Source organism: Ambystoma mexicanum, chromosome 1p (genome assembly GCF_040938575.1).
Source record: "Ambystoma mexicanum isolate Mex_15411 chromosome 1p, UKY_AmexF1_1, whole genome shotgun sequence".
NCBI lineage: Eukaryota > Metazoa > Chordata > Amphibia > Caudata > Ambystomatidae > Ambystoma > Ambystoma mexicanum.
This window is the reverse complement of record NC_090921.1, coordinates 1,476,220,702-1,476,240,549: the sequence shown is the minus strand read 5'-3', so window position 1 is coordinate 1,476,240,549 and position 19,848 is coordinate 1,476,220,702. Positions and strand designations below refer to the sequence as shown.

Genomic DNA, 19,848 nt, shown 5'->3' with positions numbered 1-19,848 from the left:
AACTACCAAGAGGACCTAGTGTTTGGGAGAAGGTTCCCTAGATTTAGGGGATGGACCAAATCTTTATGCTACCAGTAAGGAAGTTAGAGGGCACCGGCCAAAGCCCTGTGGGTGAACCAAGTGACTAGGTGCTATGTCTGAGGCTAGGGGGCTTCTCTCCTATCAGCACTCCAGAAGACCTCCATGTAAAGTTCCCCAGCGTAGCCCAGAGAAGAAACGTTTTGGAGGAGAGAAAGCTCCAAACATCTGGGCAAAGTTAGAACGCTTGCAGAAAGAGGAGGGAGGCTTGGACAAAAGGGTGGAGGTATGTTACATGTTCTTTATCCTGCTGGGGATGGGGGGTGGGAGGGAGGGGCAGAGATTGGGTCCTCTCCCAACTTGGGGGCGAAGGCTTACATGGATGGAAGCCAGACCCAGCCCTGTGCCAGATACAGGGAGTGTGAGTTGGGGGACCCCAGTCCATGAAAACCCCTCAAGTGCCTTGAATATAAATGTGGGTACCACTATCACATGATGCCTCCCAAGTACTTTTTCTGGCCAGAGTTCTCAGAAGACACATTCAACACTTGACCTACAATCCCTAGACAGACCCCAGGGGAATGGAAGGACAAAAAAAAAAAAGAAAAAAAAAAATCAGAGTGCGCATGGAATGCATCGAAGCATGAGACACGGAAACCCTCCCCAAACCAAATTGGAAACAACTCACAAGTACACGAAGGAACCCACAAGGAAAACAAGCAGCCTTAGGACCTGGCTGCTACCCTGCAAAGAGACTGAAAAGGGGAAGGGCTAAGAAGGGTTTCACAGATGACCCACAACCCACTCCGAGTCTCCTATAGAGTTCAAGGGATTTCATTATAAATTCTAGGGCCCTAGGGCCATCTCATCTCCTGTGGGCTACCACCCTAACCCAACCATCCGTAGCCAAGGTTAGTTTTATAGATCGGTAACCCCTCATGGCTAGTTCTGGCTTTTACCAGACAGTGATCGACTTAAGACGATGACTATTCTGAGCTACGTCAGTGACTTTCTATCTGTCCCTACTCTAGCCCGTTTGTAGTCTTCTATGGGAAGCTGGGATAGTGCCTTTCACTTAGTGGGATTCTTTTGCACACAAACACACCCTCCCCTTTCTACTCTACTTACTCCATTCTTCTTGTCTCCTTCCCACCATTCTTTCCCTCTCAGATATCACACATTCCTCCCACTCCCGCCTCCACCCTTTGATCTTCTCCTTCCACTACTTTATCCTTACTCCTCCTTTTACCACCAGTCCTCCTTCTCCTCATACCACGCCCCATACTAATAGCACCACTCCCCATATTAAGAGCACGTCTGCTCCTCCTATTGATTCCACTCCACATCCACCTGCTATTGCTACCACTCCTCCTACTATTGCTGCTCCTCCTTCTCCTATTGCTACCACTCCTCCTACCATTACTACCACCCTTCCTCCTCCCAGCAATACCACCCTTCCTCCTCCCAGCAATACCATCCTTCCTCCTCCCAGCAATACCACCCTTCCTCCTCCCAGCAATACCACTCTTCCGCCTCCTAGTACTACCACTCCTCCTACCATTACTGCCACCACTCCCCCTCCTCCTACCATTGCTAGCACTGTCCCTCCTACCATTGACACCACTCCTACTTCTCCTCTTCACATTGCTACCACTCCTCCTCATAACATTGCTACGACTTCTCCTTCAACTATTGCTACCACTTCTCATCCTACCATAACTACCACTTTTCTGTCTTCAACCATTGCTACCACTCCTCCCATTGCTGCTCCTCCTCCTCCCATTGCTACCACCACTCCCCCTCATCCTCCCATTGTTAACACTCCTCCTCTTCCCATTCCTATGACGACAACTCTCCCATTCCTACCACTACTCCACCTCCTCCTCCTACCATTGCTATCACTTCTCCTCGTTCTACCATTGCTATCACTTCTCCTCCTTCAACTATTGCTACCACTCCTCCTACCATTACTCCCACTTCTCCTCCTTCAACCATTGCTACCACTCCTTCCATTGCTACCACTCCTCCTCCTCCCATTGCTGCCACTCCTCCTACCATTGCTGCCACTCCTCCCCCTCCTACCATTGCTGCCACTCCTCCTCCCATTGCTGCCACTCCTCCTCCTCCTCCTCCCATTGCTATTGCGCCTCCTACTCCCCATTGCTATCACGCCTCCTCCTCCCCCATTGCTATCACGCCGCCTCCTCCCCCATTGCTACCATGCCGCCTCCTCCCCCATTACTACCACGCCGCCGCCTCATCCTCCCCCATTGCTACCACACCGCCTCTTCCTCCTCCCCCATTGCTACCACGCCGCCGCCTCCTCCTCCTCCTCCTCCTCCTCCCCCATTGCTACCACGCCGCCGCCTCCTCCTCCTCCTCCTCCCCCATTGCTGCTACCACGCCGCCGCCGCCTCCTCCTCCTCCCCCATTGCTACCACGCCGCCTCCTCCTCCTCCTCCTCCTCCTCCTCCCCCATTGCTACCACTCCTCCGCCTTGGTCCAAGCGACTAGGCTGGCCCCTGCTTTGTTCTGCTGGCCAGCCCACCAACGATGCTTACCCTGCCATGTTCCGCGGGCCCCGTGGCACTTACCAGCGTCCCAGGATCCCGCTCCATTCCAACGCCATCAGCAAGCTGCTGTTGTTGTTGTCATGCTACAAGAAAGTCGCTGGCCGTCTTGCACCTCCACCTACCCACAGCCCACCACCGTCTCAGGGAGACTGGGCTCTGCTCCAGCTGAGGGCAACTGCCTTTAAGCCGGCCCATGATCCTGCGATGTGGGGCCCCGACCTCATCCTTGGTCGGAAGCTCCGGCCAGTATCCCTCCTTAGGACCCCCCACGGACTGGTCTCCATTGGATCCTGCCTGGACTCGGCAGGCAAGGAGGGGGTTAAGGGCCTGCAAGCACACATTCTGGCACTGTGTGGGAGTGGGGGGGGATTAAGGATCATGTCCCCCAACCCATTTTGACAAAGTCAAGGCACTGGACTGGACACACACCCCCACTGTTGGTTCCACACCCTCTGTCCCTTCCAGTTGGCTAACTTCCTGCTGTTCCCATCAGAAGAGTGTTGCACCCCTCGACTCTCTTTGGAGATACAGGATACACAGGGGGGAAAATCTGTCCCGATTAAGACTTGTTCTGGGAGCCCAGGCAGAGCTATCAGGGGTACGGTAAGCTGCCTTCCCAGGATTCTAAATCAAACTTTGCTTAGCAATAAAGATCTGCATCCCTAATGACACAGATGATTTGATACAAACAAGGTCGGATCCGATGACCGTCCTTTCATTAACTAAGTCCAGAAGGGCGGTTGACGAGATTCATTGCACCCTCATAGAAAAATGGAATTGTAAATTTGTTTCTCCAGTGGTATAACCCACCCAGGTGCCTTGCTCCGATTCCAGATCTTCCTCTAGAAATAGATTGGCCAGTTATTCCTGGCCAGGCTCTTCTTCGGTTAATGTGGGACCTACCACAGAATGTGCATTCAGGGTGTAGCATGTTTGAGGAGACCGATTTCCATTGGTTCGTCTTTGGGTTCTTCTGGCCAGATGGCCTGGTTTTCCATAGGCCTATCATCAGATGAGCTTGGATCGCGGCAGAAGACTGGTCTGCTGTCCATAGGTAGGCGTCACTGGTTCTAGATCAGTATCCCCTAAACTGGGACATTGGTGTACTGCCTTTTCGTCATCGGGCTCTCTTCTCATGGCTGAAGCTCGCTGGGTTTCTTTGGAGGCAGCCGCACTTCTCGAGCAGACAAATCTCTCATGTGAGCGTTCTCAGTTTTAATAGCCTCCTCAACAGTGGACTAATGGAGTTGGCAAATTACTTTCTGGAGGTAAGAGGGGAGGGAATCAATTAACTGTTCCATGATCATCTCTTCTTCAAAGGTTTTGTTGGCAAGCCATTTATTTAGGAGATTGTGAACTTGTTATTCCATTTGCCCCCCTTGAGGACGATGATGCTGCCACCAGGTCGCCTTTGGATCTTGCCCAGAACGGTCAGGCAGAATTTGCAGGTCAGGTAAGGAGGGGCTTAAGGACTTGCACCCACTCATGCTGGAACGGGGGAACGAGAAGAGTAAAGCGAGGCGGGGGATGAGAACAGCAATGGGGCCGAGACGAGAAAAGCAAAGGGGGGGGGGCGGCTCGAGACAAGAAAAGCAAGGGGGGGAGGAAATCGAGATGAGAAAAGCAAGGAGGGGGCCAGCTGAGAAAAGCAAGGAGGGGCGAGATGAGAAAAGCAAGGAGGGGCGAGATGAGAAAAGCAAGGAGGGGCGAGATGAGAAAAGCAGGGAGGGGCGAGATGAGAAAAGCAGGGAGGGGAGAGTGAATGTGAACATTGAAGGAACAGAAGGAATCAAGTGGGGAGAGGTGGAGAGAGGAAAGACGGGGTGGGAAAGAGGCGAGGCAGGGCGAGAGGGAGTAGTAAGATTGGGGAGTGGAGAGAGGAAGCAAGTGAGGGTCGAGGCTGGACTAGAGTGTCTTATATTGGCACACCCAAAACACCAATTCCTGTTGAGATACCTGTGGAAGTGGTAGGTCAAGGAACCCCTAGGAAATCCCCAGAGGGAGCGAAATACATAAGGTACGTGCCTATCAGCCCACAGTAGTAGACAGTCTGTTACTAATAGCTAGATGGGAAATCTGGGGGAATAGAGATGCCTGGGTTAAGGTGGTAGGAAGCCAATGGGAGAGTCGCAAACGAATGAATCTACCCTGCTTGCATCTTAACCTGAGAAACAAAAAGAATTGTGATTTTTAACATCTTGAAAATAAAACCTTTTAAAACCACATTTCAGAGTCTGTATGTTCTTAAGGCCAAAATTGACAGTAGGTAGATGCCCCTTGCTCCCTGATATTTTTCAGCATAGGCACTGGGCTGATAATCTAATCAAGAAATGTATTCAGCGCTGATGTAGTGCATCTCCCCCACCCCCCTGTGTACTCACATCATGGAGGACTTCTCCCTTGCGAGCAGTTAAGATCAATGTATATCAAACGACCATGCTCGGGTAGGAGGCTGCAAAAGCTTCCCATTTCTAAAATGGAACAATCACTAAACATTGCACCTACATATCTGTTCTGTATGGCTACATGCATGTTTCCTGCAGTGTTAAGTGCAATTAGCAGTAAATGCATTTAGAACGTGTATGCCACGTCCTTAACAGTGGAAGGTGGTGCCAAGGAAATGGTATACGGGTTCTCAGCAATAGACGGATTAAGCTAGTTCAGTTGTAGGGCTCTGCTCACCTGGCTTTGCTCTACGTCAATATTTGAAGCCGTTTTGTTGAAGATGTGGTCCCACCAATGGAATGTGAATTGTTCTGCAGAATCGTGACCCACCTAGTAAAAGATAAACAAGTCAGAAAGTAGTTTTGATGTCATTGGCTCCCAATCACATGAGATAGAAATAATGTCATTACATTCATCCTAAAAGGCTGTATTTTTTTTTTTTAAACAAATTAATACATTTCAAGAACACTCCATTAACCGAAACGTATTATCCAAATGTATACTTTTAAATACAGACAACCTGCATCCTTCCTCCCAGCAAGTTAGGCTCAGTTTTAGCCTAATTTAGGAGCCAACTCTACCCTACACTTCTATAAACCATAAAGATTATACTTTTTCACATCACTTCCCTCTACCAGTAGGCCTTGCAACACTGGCTTTTATTATGGAAAGCAGGATTAACAGTAATTCAGACCTTAAGTACACATTTAGAGCTCATCAGATGTCCTTTTTTAAATTCTTCTTTTGGTTTTCACATGCACAACTTATAGCAACACATTTCCGTACTCCAGCTACTTGTTGTCGTGACTCCGCATGTGCATACATTTGAACTTGTACAAGAAACTTAAACTCACCTACCCCTCCCATCCCCTATCCCCGGCAGATTGATGGGCAGCAAACACATGAGCAGATAAGGTGGTTACAAATCAACAGTTCTCTAGTACCTGGGACCCTCATGCGTCCCTAGGTACCATGCCCGCCCACTTGTGTACTCTGCCCTCTCCTCTGCAGGGTCTGATTGGGGCTGCAAACCATACAAACGGTGGCCACTCCATTTCCCTTGATGGCTGCTGATTGTGAATGGCTCCCATGATATTCTCCATCATGTATATTTCCCTTGCCCTAAGGGCCCACATTCTTTCACTAGGCAATTCTGGGCCCTTCCATTTTATAACCATATACACCCTGGCAGCCAAAAGCAGAAAATGTGGTACGTGCGAAAGATGCGCCCACCCTTCCTCTCCCTCTTAAATGCCAAACACCAGTAGGGGATCCCCACTTTTCTCGATGCACTACAGGTCCTTAACCCATCCGAATACCTCCTTCCAAAACTTCTGTATTCTAGGGCCTGAACACCACATGTGCCATTAGTCCACCCTCTGACCACAGCCCCTTCAGCACCATGGGTCTACCCCTCCGAACATCCTTGAAAGGGGGTCTGGAGCATATTGCCATCTGTACAGGAGTTTGAGGCTGTTGGACTTATACAGACAGGTGATTGGTGTCCTGTGTGCGCTTTTGCACAGGTGCTCCAAACACTTATCGAGCTCCCGCTCCAAGTTCCATCTTTCATTTCCTTCTAAGGGCTTCCACCCCTCCTTCCTCCGTTGCCAGCAGTGCTCTATATAGGTTTGTGATCAGTCCCTTGGATGATGTGCTGTAGTAAATTGCTGCACACACATATACTTAAATCTTTAATGAAGGGCCCCCGGAGCACAACACTGCCGGGAGAACACTGAATGCACATTCGATCTTACTCCTCACTAGGATCTCCCTACGCGTGTGTATTCTGTAAGCTTACATTCAACTGACATTTTTGTCAGTGACTACATAACATCTCCCTTCTTTATATAAAACAAACAATAGAAAGATGGGAAAGAGAAAGTGGGAAAAGGAGGGGGGGGAAGAAGGAAGAAGGTGAAATGAACATATCTCTAAACCTTGCATAGATGGATAATATAAGCATTTCTTTGAGCACTATATAAAAAGAAAAGGATAAATGTGGCGGGGTTTAACTGCTAGTAGTAAAGATAGTCATTATTGAAGTTCTGAATAATTCTCCGGTTTCTCTTAGATAGTCCTCCATTTAGAACTCCACTTCTTGCATTACTGGGACTATTTGTAGACTCCTTGTTCGCATGGTCAGGTACTCCTGGATCATGGTCTACTCTGGTACTCGATTTCCTGAAAATTTCTTTGTACACTTGACTTGATGCTCCTAGATGAATGTCTTTGTCCTTACTCGTGCTTGGTCTAATGACATCTTTCTCTATTCTCACAAGATCACCACAAGACCATCTTCTTCCATCCTCCAACATCACCGATTTGCCATGACAGCTCTTTACTCTCTGTGGCGATCTAAACCTGGATGCACCTTTAAGTGTTTTCTTGGGTTCTCTAATGCAAACCCAATCTCCTTCTTTAATTATCTTTTCTTTCACCCCATTCTTGCAGTCATAATAGTTCTTGCATTTCTCCTGTTTCTTCCTTACACTTCTTAATATCTGATCAATATCCAATTTTACCTCTCCTGTGTCCATGAAAATCCAGGAAGGTCTCAGTCGATTGGATGCAACTCTGCCACGCATCATAGTGAAGGGTTCAACATTGATGGAGTGCGGAGTTGACCTGTAGGCACAAAGGGTTCTTTAAGTGCGTCTCTCTCCATGGGAGGGCATTGGCCATGGCTAATTGAATCACACTCTTTACAAATGTATTCTTTCTCTCTACGAGCCCTTTTGCAATCGGATGGTACAGCGAGGTTGTTATATGTTCAATTGCTCTATCTCTCAGTAATCCTTGGAATTCTAACCATGTGAATTGTGACCCATTTTCAGACACTAACTCCTTGGGGTCCCATTCTCTGTTGAAGATTTCTGTTAAGAAATGTGATTTTCTCAGTGGTGACGCTTTCTTCCGATACTCCCCACTCCACCCATTTAGGAGGTGTAGTCTACAAGTACTATAATGTATATTCTAACAGTTTCAAGATTCTCAAATGGTCCCATGACATCTATTGCCAACTTGGACCACACATTTTTTTGGATGCTCTACTGGTTGCAGTGGTGTTTTCCTTAATATTTTAGATTTTCCACTTGCGGCACAAGCGGTGCAATTCTTGACGATTTCCTCCGGCTCTCTCCACATGTTTGGCCACCAATAGTTACTTCTTATTCTATTCTTCGTTAAACACCTTCCTAGGTGTCCCTCATGGGCTAGGTTGAGTAATTTCCTTCTAATTTGCACAGGTGGAATTACGCGATCACCTCTATAAATGTGTTCCAGATCCATAGACAGTTCTTTGATTTGTACAAAATCTGCAAGGTCTTGTCCAGATTCTTTCCAATCACTGGCTATGACTTTTCTAATTTCCAGCTGTTCTGGATCAGTATCAGTCATATTTTTCCATTCGTCTTTAGCAATGGCCGGGCTTATAGTGGCAATGATATCTCTATCCATAGACTCAATCTCAGTACCATGGTTGGTTGAGAACCTGGAAAAATAATCGGCTACTTTAGTTTGCGCACCTGGTGTATAGCACACATGAAGATTATACTGCATGTCCAGAATCCACTGCCTAATCCTCAACGATAATCAGGTGGGGTGCTTTAGATTGGAGAACATGCACCAGTGGTTTGTGGTCTGTTTTAAGCAGAACAGGTAAACCCCAAATCAGGTTTCTAAAATGTTCTAGGATCCACTTTACTCCTAGGGCTTCCCTTTCTATAGTGGAGTAATTTAATTCTGCTCCTCTCAACACTCTTGATGGGAATGCAATTGTCACCATGTTTTTATTTTGGAGCTGTTCTAGCACCCCTCCCAAGCCAACTTTACTGGCGTCCACTGAAATAATTGTTTTAGCTTTGCAGTCAAACATACCCAATGCTGGCGCTTGGTTGATGTAAGATTTTATTCTTTCAAATTCATCTCTACACTCATCTGACCATACGTATTTAACTTTTTTTCAAGAGACCTCTCATATTCTTGGTTCTGTTGGCATAGTCATCTACAAACTTAGAATAATATTCTGTCATACCTAGGAAACTCCTTAGTTGATCTTTGTTCTCCGGTTCAGCAATACCCACTATGGTGTTGATTAACTCTTCCTTAGGACTAATGCCCTTAGCATCTATTGAGTGACCCAGACATGATACCTTGTCACATTTGATCTTGCATTTTTCCAATTTTAGAGTCAGGGCACTTTTTTGGATCACTTGCAAAACCCCCATCAGTTTCACATCATGCTCTTCTTAAGTGCTGGCAGAAATCGGAATGTTGTCTTGGAAGCAGTGTACGCCTTCAAGGCCCCCAAATAGATGTGACATCAACCTTTGAAACACTGCAGCAGCTGAAGCAAGTCCAAACGGCATTCTTTTAAACATAAATGCGCCCGAAGGAGTGATAAACGATGTAAGACTTTTCAAACCTACTTCCAAGGCAATTTGATGGTAGGCCGAGGATAGATCTAAGGTACTGAAAAACTTTGCTGGCTTCATAGTTGTCAATAATTCACTTATATTCGGGAGGGGATGCCTGTCTATCCAAAAAGTTCTTATTCAGGTACCTTAAATCCACACATCCTTATCGTGTTATCAGGTTTTTTTCACCAACACTATTGGGGCAAGCCATTCTGAGCTTTCTATGTGCTCTATTATGTTTTGCTCACATAGATGCGCAAGTTCTTTTCTCAATGCTCCTTTCGTGCCAATTGGAACTCCTCGAACTCTGTGTGCTATGGGTATGGCACCTTTAAGAACAATCCTATGCTGAAAACCCTCTAAAAGTCCAATCCTTTCACTAAACACTCTGGGAAACTGTTTTGCTAGGACAGCTTTGATATCGCCGTCATCCTTTAGTACGCTCAGTATAGATATTTCTTCTCCTGGGTGAATTCTGACTCGGAGAACGGCTTGTTCCTCCCAACCCACTACAGATGAGCCATTTCTTGCTGTGTAAAGTTTACAGTATGTCTCTCTATCACAGAACTTTAGCTTGACCCATGTGCATCCAATGATATCTATGGGGGTCTTGTCAGAGCCCAGCAGGGGCCTAGTGTGGGAGCCACCAGTAAGGGGGCCTATTTATCCAGTAGATGTCATCTCTGTCCCTCTTTGTAGGAATATCAGATGGGGAAGAGTGGCATCTGCTGGGCCAAAACGGCATCAGGAGCAAACAAAGGCCCGAAGACTACAACTCCCAGCAGCCCCGGGAGCAGCACACTCAGGGACTGGCAACGCAGGGCCTGCAACCCGTGCAGACAACGCCCCAGTTATCGCGCATGCGCGAGACCGCGCATGCGCAAGCCCCGAAACCCTGTTCGCGCTCGACTTCCTCACGGGCGGACGCATCCTGCAGAGCTCCGAGAGTGCACAACTCCTACGCGGAGCTCCGAAAGGGCACAACTCCTACGCGGGGCCATCCCTCGCCCAGACTACATCGCCGCGGCCCCGCGGCATTAAAGATAAAGTACTTATCAGATTTTCACAGTTCCGAACCACTAACTGCATGAAGCCTCGGGGAGAATAGAGGCCCGGGAGGCACCAGTTCACTGCAGGAGACTTACATGCCATTTTTGGGCATCAGGCGCATGATGTTACTAACCGCATGTAGAATTGTGTGCGAGCCAATCTGTGGTAGAAACAAGCTACGTGAACGCACGTACTAATTCCTTTTCATTTGACAGACGCAGCTCACGGTTTCCAAGGCACCGCTGGGGGGGCCCGCAGACAAAACCGGACATCAGACAAGTACCGAAGCTAAGTCTTTTTCAGTTTCTTTGAGAAATACGTTTTGTGTCACTAACTGCCTGGTACTGGACCAGTACAAACCCAGACTGTGCTGTACAGGTGTTCCTAATGTGTAAGGTTCCCAAGCAATGGGTGGGCTGAGAACAAGCTCATGAAATTCAGTGCGATTGACACTGGACACTGAAGTAAGTGTCAACTAACGGAGTCATTGCGGGAGTAAGCAATGCTTGGCGCTAGCTTATGATTCAGTGTTAATAAGCTAAGCACATCACCCTACGCAGTGCAGTAAGACAGTGTATGATTGTTGAGATGCTCATGAGTGCATGCAAGAATGTTGATCTAAGGTGTTTAGTGTGACCAACCAAGCATCAAGAGATCAGGAGCATGTCTTTCCCCTAACCCCTACCTGACCATAACATCTCCCTTAACCTCTACCCGGTGATCCTACAACCCCACACCTATCCAACCCGTGGACCCTAACCCTCTTTCCCCGTGGTGGTTGCGGTTTCCTGTGTGCATTAAGTCCCAGGCGCCAAAACTGCTAAGGGGAGGAAGGAGTTCGTGCTACTTCTGCGCTGGATCAAGAGCCTACGACAGGTCTTCCCGTACCCTGGTGCCCTCACCCCAGTACACTGCATGTCTTGCATTTTGCCAGACAATTCTCCAACAATGGTCTTGACATCTACCATGGTGTACAGGGATCCAGTGTCCACCATGATGGGCAAGGATATGCCATTTATTTGCATGTTTATCCATGGACCCGTAGACTGTTGCAATGATGAGACTGTTAAGTATTTGTACCTGTGCATTCCCTTGGTTGACAATCAACATGTCATCTTGTCCTTGACTTTCCTCAATGATTCTTACAGTGCCTCTAGGCATCCTGTTGAAAGGTTGTCTGCTAAATCTGCCCATCCTGCCACGTACATTCCTACAGACCTTAGCAAAATGTCCCACATGACCACATCTGTAACACTCAACAGCTGCTGCAGTGCATTCTTTATCACTGTCATTATGTTTGTACCAGCTGCATTTTTTGGCAACAGCCTTGATTTTGATTTCCATATCCTGTATCTCTGCCTCTTCTAGAGCTGGCTCTTGAACTGTTAGTTGACATTCTTCTCACCATTGCCACCAAAGACTCCTCCAGTTCCTCTTTGGGTTCATCTTGAATCGTCTTGACCTCCCCATCTTCAGCCTTGTCAAACCTTTCTCTTATGCAGTGATCACCTAGTTCCATGCTTCTGGCTATCTCTATAGCTTGCTCCAATGGTGGGTTTTTTGTTTGCCACAGTCTCCGTTGTATGCGCAAATCGGCTACATTTAACACAAGTTCATCTCTTAAATATTCATCCCCGATGCCAGTAAAATTGCATGTTGACTTAAGTCCCCTGAAAGACGCTATATAGGTGTCAATTGATTCACCTTTTAGTTGTTTTCTAGAGAAAAATGTGTACCTTTCCAATACAACATTAGTCTTGTTGCCAAAGTGTTTGGCAAGTTTCCCTAGCACACTTTCAAACTTGCGGTTTCCATCGCCAGAACAACCTTCTGCATCATCCAATTCAGGGAGCGCCCTGAAAATTCTTAGAGCTTCTGCCCCAACACAGTTTAATAATGTGGCCTCTAAGATCATCATTAAATTTATTCCGACCAATATCCCTCAAATATACCTGGAAACCATCAATCCATTGTTCCCAATGGCACGTGGGATTCCCAGGACATGGAAGGAATTGCATTGGAGCTGTGACATGCTGCATGATGATGAAATATCATTTTGAATAATGCTGTCTTCTCTTTATGTTTCTCTTCCTTTAATCTTTTTAGTGTTGGTGGTGCATTCACTTACAGACTCTGTGGTCTGTGTTCACTGTCCATCTGGCTTGAGTTGAATTATGTGGCTGCCTTTGGATAGTATTCTGGTATTAAAGTTTGTAGGTTTGGTTGTCTGTTGAAGTTCATTTGCCTGCTATGTATTTATTCACCTCAAAACACTTGCATATGGCATTGGCGCCTTTATTTTCATGGGCAGTGGCTTTACGATCTGTTAATTACAGACCATTGCGGATTTCGTGTTCTCAGATTGTTTTACGGCGCTACAGTTCATATATCACAGTCCGTACGATTGCCATAATGTGGTTACCATGGCAACTCAGATGCAACTCCACAAAATGGCCGCACGTAGCATTACATTCTAAGGTCCCTTCCTCGAATTTCTAGCGACTGCCGTTGGCCAGCGGTTCATAAAATGCGCTCACTTTATGGAGCGTTTTTGCTGGATTTACTTTATCCTCCTACCTCGTAGTAGCTCAGAACGCCCAAAACAAAGTCCTTTTGGCCGGCGCTGCACGTAGGAATATCAGCAGGCAGCCCAATATCCCTCTGTGATCACGGCACCGCTCCGAGGCTTGTGGCGGTGTAACCTCCTTCTCTAGATGCAGCCATCGAGGGAGCTCCGGGGGCCTCTACTAATGTAAGGTACTCTCGTCGCCAATTGTAGTAAATTGCTGCACACAAACATACTTAATGTATAAGCTTTAATGAAGGGCCCCGGAGCACAACACCGCCGGGAGAACACTGAATGCACATTCGATCTTACTCATCACTAGAATCTCCCTACGCGTGCGCATTCTGTAAGCTTACATTCCACTGACATTCTTGTCAGCAACTACATAACATGTGCCTTTGCTTAAAATAGCTTCCATCCCCGTTGTGTCTCTTTCCACTCCTAGCTTCTATTTTTCTGCAAAACCCCCTTCAGCTGCAAGTATTGAAAGACAGAGTGTCTCCACTACTTGCCCGATCCTCTCTAGCCCGGCCTCCAACCACTTTTGGAATCAGCGGTTCTTGAATATCATCCTTGATGAAGGGGCGTGGGAGGTTTGGGAGGGATGGAATATGGCTTACTGGGGATGGCCATGTGGTTGCTCCCTTCATCTCAGATTTAGTCGACTATACTTTCCAAAGAGGTCCTAATAATCTGTGCTGAGGGGCCCAAAGCCATTCGCATCCAGTCACTGGTCTCATCAGATAATTCTTTATTCCAACCCACTATCTTTCCCTGTCTCCCCTCAAATATGGCACCAGAACTCCAAATTGCACTGCTCTGTTATCAGGGAGTCCCACTCCCCCCCCTCTCCTTTGGCTGTAGAAGGGTTGCATGTGCTACTCTTGGCTTCTGCCTCTGCCACAGGAATCGGGCAATCCACCTTAAGCTCTGCAAAGTGCTCTGTCGGCATGTCTATTGGGAGCATTTGATTAAGATAGAGCACCTTTAGGAGTAACATCATGTTGACCGCATTTATGTGGCCAACCAAGACATTGTCATTCCTGACCAAAGGTCTCATTCCATAAAGAGGTTATTCAAAAGGATCGGGAAGTTCGCATGGTAGAGATCCCTGTATCTTTAGTCACCTTAACCCCCCCCCCCAGTATTTAATCACCCCATTTTCAATGGGAATTCCCAGGTTCTGAAGGTCATCCCTCCTTTCCTCTCCCCTCCGACCATACGGAAAGAGTCCCTATTTGTCCATATTAACTTTCAGACCCGATACCTGGTCAAATTATCGCAACACCCACATGACGGCTGGCACCAAGACTTTCAGGTTTACCAGTTAGAGGAGCATGTTGTTCGCATACATGGCTATTTTATACTTGTGTCTCTCCAATCTTTATTACCTCTACCGGGCTCTAATTTCTAATCATGGTACCCAAGGGTTCAACAGATAAGGCAAAGAATAGGGGTAAGAGTGGGCAGCCCTCCCCGGAGGGAAGTCTCTAGATTCCCTCCCATGACTACAACCCTCCCAGTTGGGTTTGTGTAGATTGCTCTCACCCCTCTCAAGAACTGGTCTCCAAATCCCTGCTTCTTAAAAAGGACCTCAAAAAGGAAACCCCGCTCAACATAATCATAAGCGTTCTCGGCATTCAGACTCGGTAATGCACGATTCTCCCCGCCCACCCCCCCCTTCCATGCAGTTGTGCTCCATCAGTTCCAAGGTTTTTCGCATCGCATTTCCACAATGCCTACCCAGTATAAAACCAACTTGGTCAGAATAGACCAAGCAAGGCATGATGCCCTCCATTCTCATTGCAAATACCCTGGTGAAGATTTTCTCATCTAAGTTCAACAGAGAGATTGGGCGGTAAGATTTACAACTGCCCGGACCCCTACCTTCCTTCAGGATTACAGAGATCAAAGCTGTGCTAACGGAGGTCGGCACTACCCCGGTCTCCAATATGTCACTGAATAGCCGTCGAGTCGAGGGACAAGATTCCCCGGGACATTGTTTGGTAGAAACCAACTGTAAAGCAGTCTTCTCCCGGCGCCTTTTTGCCGTGTAGCTTTTGAATGACCCCTGCACTTCCTCATCTGTAATCTGAGCATCTTTAGAGGTTATCACATCCGCTCTGAGCTTCACCATGTCCAGCAGCCCCACATAATCCACTATATTGCATGGCCTGCACTTCCCTCCCCTTTGTACAGCGTTTTGTAATAGGTCGCAAAGCACTCCTCACTCCAGCTTGGTGTCATTTCTAACTGCCCACTTTCATCCCAGAATCCTTCGACCCAGCTTTCAGCCCTCTGTGCCCGAAACCTTGCTGCCAGGAGGGCATCTGCTTTGTCCCCCTTCTCGTATAGTTTTTGCTTGAGGAATTGTAGCTTCCTGATGGTGTCTCCTAATCCCACTGCCTTCAATTACACACTTTTCTGCCACAAGAGTTCCATATCTGCCTCTGCATAATGCCCCTTGCCATGCATCTGCCTTTCTAAGCCCACAATATCCTTCCGAAGCCAGTCCTCCACTAATCTGCACTCCCTTTTTCTTCTCGCCCCTTCACTGAAGAAAAAAGGCCCCTCCAAGTGGCTTTGCCAGCTTCCAATAGCATGTTAGTATCCACTTCCCCATTATAATTTAACTGGAAGTACTCCTCCACTGCCGAGCTAAATTGGGTGGCGAAATGTGAATCCCTCCATAGCAAATCGTTCACCTCCGCTGCAAATTCCTTTTACTCATTCCTGCGATATCTATTTCCATCCCCACCATATAGTGTCCCGACCAACCAACTGGGCAGATTTCACACTCCCATACCTTCGAAGAATGCCCCCGATTCCCTAAGAGATAATCTATGTGCGTATAAGTGTTATGTGGCTTGGTGTAAAAAGGTGTAACCTCCCTGGTTTGGGTGGGTTTATTTTATTTATTTATGACATTTGTTATATGCCCAAATCCGGAGGTATCACGGCGTAGGATACTTGGGAGCTTAGTTGGTTACATAATATGTTACAACAGTGGTTACAACAGCAGTTACTTTAGCAATGAACTTTGATAGTTACAGAATAGGTTGCATCAGCAGTTACAATTACAGGTAGGTACAATTATACATTTGAGTTACGATATTGCAGGGGGAGGTTAAAGCACACTGTGCAATGGGTGGTGAGAGGAGGGAAGGTGAGGGGTGGGCGTGAGTGGAACAAAGCAGTTGAGGCATGAGTCGTGGGCTAGGAGAGGGGCAGGAGGGGAGGCGGTTGCGTGGTCTAGTTGGATTTGTCGAATAGCCAGGTCTTGATCAACTTCTTAAAGCAGTGATGTGAGGGTTCTTTCCGGATGAAAGTAGGTAGAGAATTTCAGAGCTTAGAGGCAGCTACAGGAAAGCTAGCACCACCTGCTCTTTTACTCTTATATCTGGGAACATTCAGATGGGTACTGGATCTGGATCTTAAAGTTTTAAATCGCACTTTTTTGAGAAACACAGTTGCTTAGGTAGGCAGGCAGGAGCCACATTGGAGATGTATTTGTGTGCAGTGGTCAGTGTCTTGAAGATAATGTTCGCTTGAACGGGAAGCCAGTGTGTTTGAGATGTGTGAATTCCTTTTATGCCAAAAGCTGCACAAAGGGCTTTATTTTGCAACAGTTGTAGTTAGGTTTGTAATAGTGGTTCCTAACAGATGGATGTTACAATAGTTTAGAGTAGGAGGGCTTGGGCTAGTGTGAGGCAGTTCTGTAGTGTAAGGAATTTGCAGCTGAGTGAAGTAAGTTTAGATGTGGAGGCTATGGAAGAGGATAGTGTGTTGATATGTTTAGACATGGATAGTTTGGCGTCTAAGTATACACCCAAGGTAGTTTGAGGACAGGGATAGACGTTCCATCAATGGTGATGGTAGAGTAGTCTGTATGTAGTGATTTGAGTCGGGCTGGGGAGTCTATAATGAGACCTCTGTTTTTTTCGTCATTTAAGCAGAGGCTGTTAGAGGCCATCCAATTTTGGATGATATTTCATTGATGGTGGAGGCTTCTTGTTTGTAATCACCTGTGAGTGGGATCAGAATCTGCGTGTCATCAGTGAAATTGGTATAAATGACTCCCAAGGAATCATGTGCAGCAAATGGTGATTTAGTATAGGCATTGTACAGGGTAGGGGAAAGGCCGGAGCCTTGCGGGACACCTAGGGGTACTGGGATGGGGTCAGCGGCATCCTCACCAATAAAGACTCTCCATGTGCAATCAGATAGAAAGGACTTGATCCAGCTGGTGGCATCAGGAGAGAAGTTAAAATTATCTGAGAGGGTAGTGCAGAGTGTAGTCATGGTCGACCAAGTCAAACGCCACTGATGGGTCTAAGAGAATTAGAATACCCACGTTTCCATTATCTCGAATTCTGTCCATCTGGATTTTTCGATCAAGAACTCCTGTCTCAGTACTGTGTCTAGGTCGGAAGTCCGATTGTCCTGCTCAGAGTAGAAGGTGGCTCTCCATCTTGGATTTGGGTGTAAGCAATGTTGTCCACAATTTTTAGTAAGAAAGGGACAGTGGTGATGGGCCGGTAGTAGTTACAGATATGCATAGTTCTTCAAAGAACCATACATCAGTTGTAAAATAAAAAATGAAGTTATGAGGCACTCCCATCCTCTTTGTTCCTCCATACAGCACCGATCAGCCTGTAAGCAAGTTCTAACGTTGTCCTCAAGACAGCCTTAAGAAAACTGCCCAAGACACCCAAAGCCACCACCAAGTATGTGGTGCACCCCAGATATAAGGTTCCATACTTTTGGACCTAGTCAGGTATATTAGATTTCAACATCATTTTTATTTGTTTTTAATAGAGATAAAACCGATGTGGCCCCCGACTTGAATTAATCGACGGACGCAGAGTGCGTTTTTACTTTTACCAGTCCTGGGGAAAGCATGGGAGATAGAACACACATGAAATATCTGTAATGGTTTTGCAGACATCCCCCATGCTGGAAACATCAATTGTGTCGACTTACATGAGTGTATTGAAATAATACAACATACTGAGGTCCTGATTCATGGAAGTGTTTTATAATGGCACAATCCCATAGGAAAACGTTCCATGAATCAGGCCCAGAATCACTTGCACTACCCTCACAAAACTGATGTTCAATCAACCTCAAAGTGTTTATGAGTTGACTACATCAAAATTGTTGGTAGATTTTGTTCTATCTGTTTTAATTTCACTATATGATGAATAAACTTTTGTTTTATCACATTGAGACAATTACCTGCTATATAAAGACAGATTAATTAATACGTCTGTGCAACTGAGGTTCACTACCAACACCTAATAGCATCAAAGGGAGGGGTAGCCTGTGTCTCACCTGCTTTTGTTCTGTCTAATCAGGACAGCCGGACTCCTCCACCACGTCCTGCCTCACATGCACACCTGACAAACAACAACCACGCTAGTAATGGCGAAATTTGTGCACCACAGAGGCGACAGACTGCAGTAGAAAATCACACAATAGTTGGTAGGACACGTTCACTACCACTAGGCGATTTGTCTATGTGACTTAAACGTCACAGGAGCAGAGAGAAGGGGGATACCAAGTATCCCCTAGGCACTCCACAGAAGATGGTGTGTGCCAATCTCTAAGACTGTAACGTTTTAGGAGGGATACTAAGAACTGTAGTTAGTTGAGGATAAGGAAAATAATCTCCAGTCCCCAGCAGCACTGACCTTAAGGAGCTGTGTGCTGCAATAGTAATATACAGATGCCTTTAAGAGTTATGAAAGAAAAATAGACTCCATAGGAGAGTAAAATACAAAGAGTTCCAAAAGACAGTCACACCCCCCCCCCCCCCAAGAAGAAATGAGTGGGCAAAGGCTCCTCTCATTCAGGATTTAAGAAAAAGGTCCAAAAGTCCAGCAAAAAGTGCTGGGGTCTCACTAGGAGAAGGGATAAAGCATAAAAAGTATACATTTCCCCACCACCAACAAGGACAGCCAGCCCCCCCCCCCGCCACCACATTGTCTTTCACCTTGCCTGAAAGGCACCAAGTACCATAGGGCTGCAGAGTGTTGGACTCATCCCTCGTTTCCTGCCTTCTCAGACACTCTGGAGCCTGGCCGGGGAAAACAAAGGATTTCCACCGAAGACAAAAACTTCAACAGAGTTCATTCCCACCTAGAATGGCAGGAAAGACCTCAAAAACAACAAGAAAATGAGAAATGGTGAACAAAAGAAGGAGTCCACCATTCTAGCACAATGGTGGCCCTTATGTGCATTACCAAGGCTGATTTAACAGCCTGCGAGTTATAAGACTAAAATGTCACAAAGGTAAAACCACTGCCACCAGCCATTCAAGTAAACTTGCAATTGTAAGACACATTTTAAAAGGCAAGTGAGAAAGGGGTTACATTGCTTCTCCCCCAAGGTGGGGTGTGTTGGTTCACTAAAATAAATGTAAAGGGGATAAAAGTCCCCCTTTACCCCTTCGGAACAGTAGTTCACCCAAGTACATGAAAGAGAAATTAAAAGGGAAGCCCAAAGGGGCAACACAGCCTAAGTCGAAAAGTTATAGGAAACTATAACTCCAATCACACACTATGGCGAGACATAAAGGTCACCCATAAAAAGAGGAAGAGATTAGGTCAGAGGGGGGGGAAGATTCCCATTCCCCTAGGGACAAGGGAAAATAATCAGCAAGTCCAAGCAAAAAAGTTCTAGGTTTGACACAGGTCAGGTGATTTATCATAAATATTAAAATCTTACTTATCAGCTATTGGCAGTATACCTTGCCTCCGCCTCCAAGCACCAACTT

At 46.6% G+C, this 19,848-nt stretch overlaps 1 protein-coding gene across 3 annotated transcripts in view; it reads right to left on the bottom strand.

Annotated features, from left to right (window-relative positions):
- Window positions 1–19,848, bottom strand: part of LOC138455904 (G patch domain-containing protein 4) — a 296,404-nt gene that overhangs the window by 182,352 nt on the left and 94,204 nt on the right. For all 3 annotated transcript variants that reach the window (XM_069607140.1, XM_069607141.1, XM_069607142.1), the window contains one exon: window positions 5,274–5,366. In XM_069607140.1, the coding sequence (XP_069463241.1) occupies window positions 5,274–5,366 (93 nt within the window). The remainder of the gene's footprint in view (window positions 1–5,273; window positions 5,367–19,848) is intronic.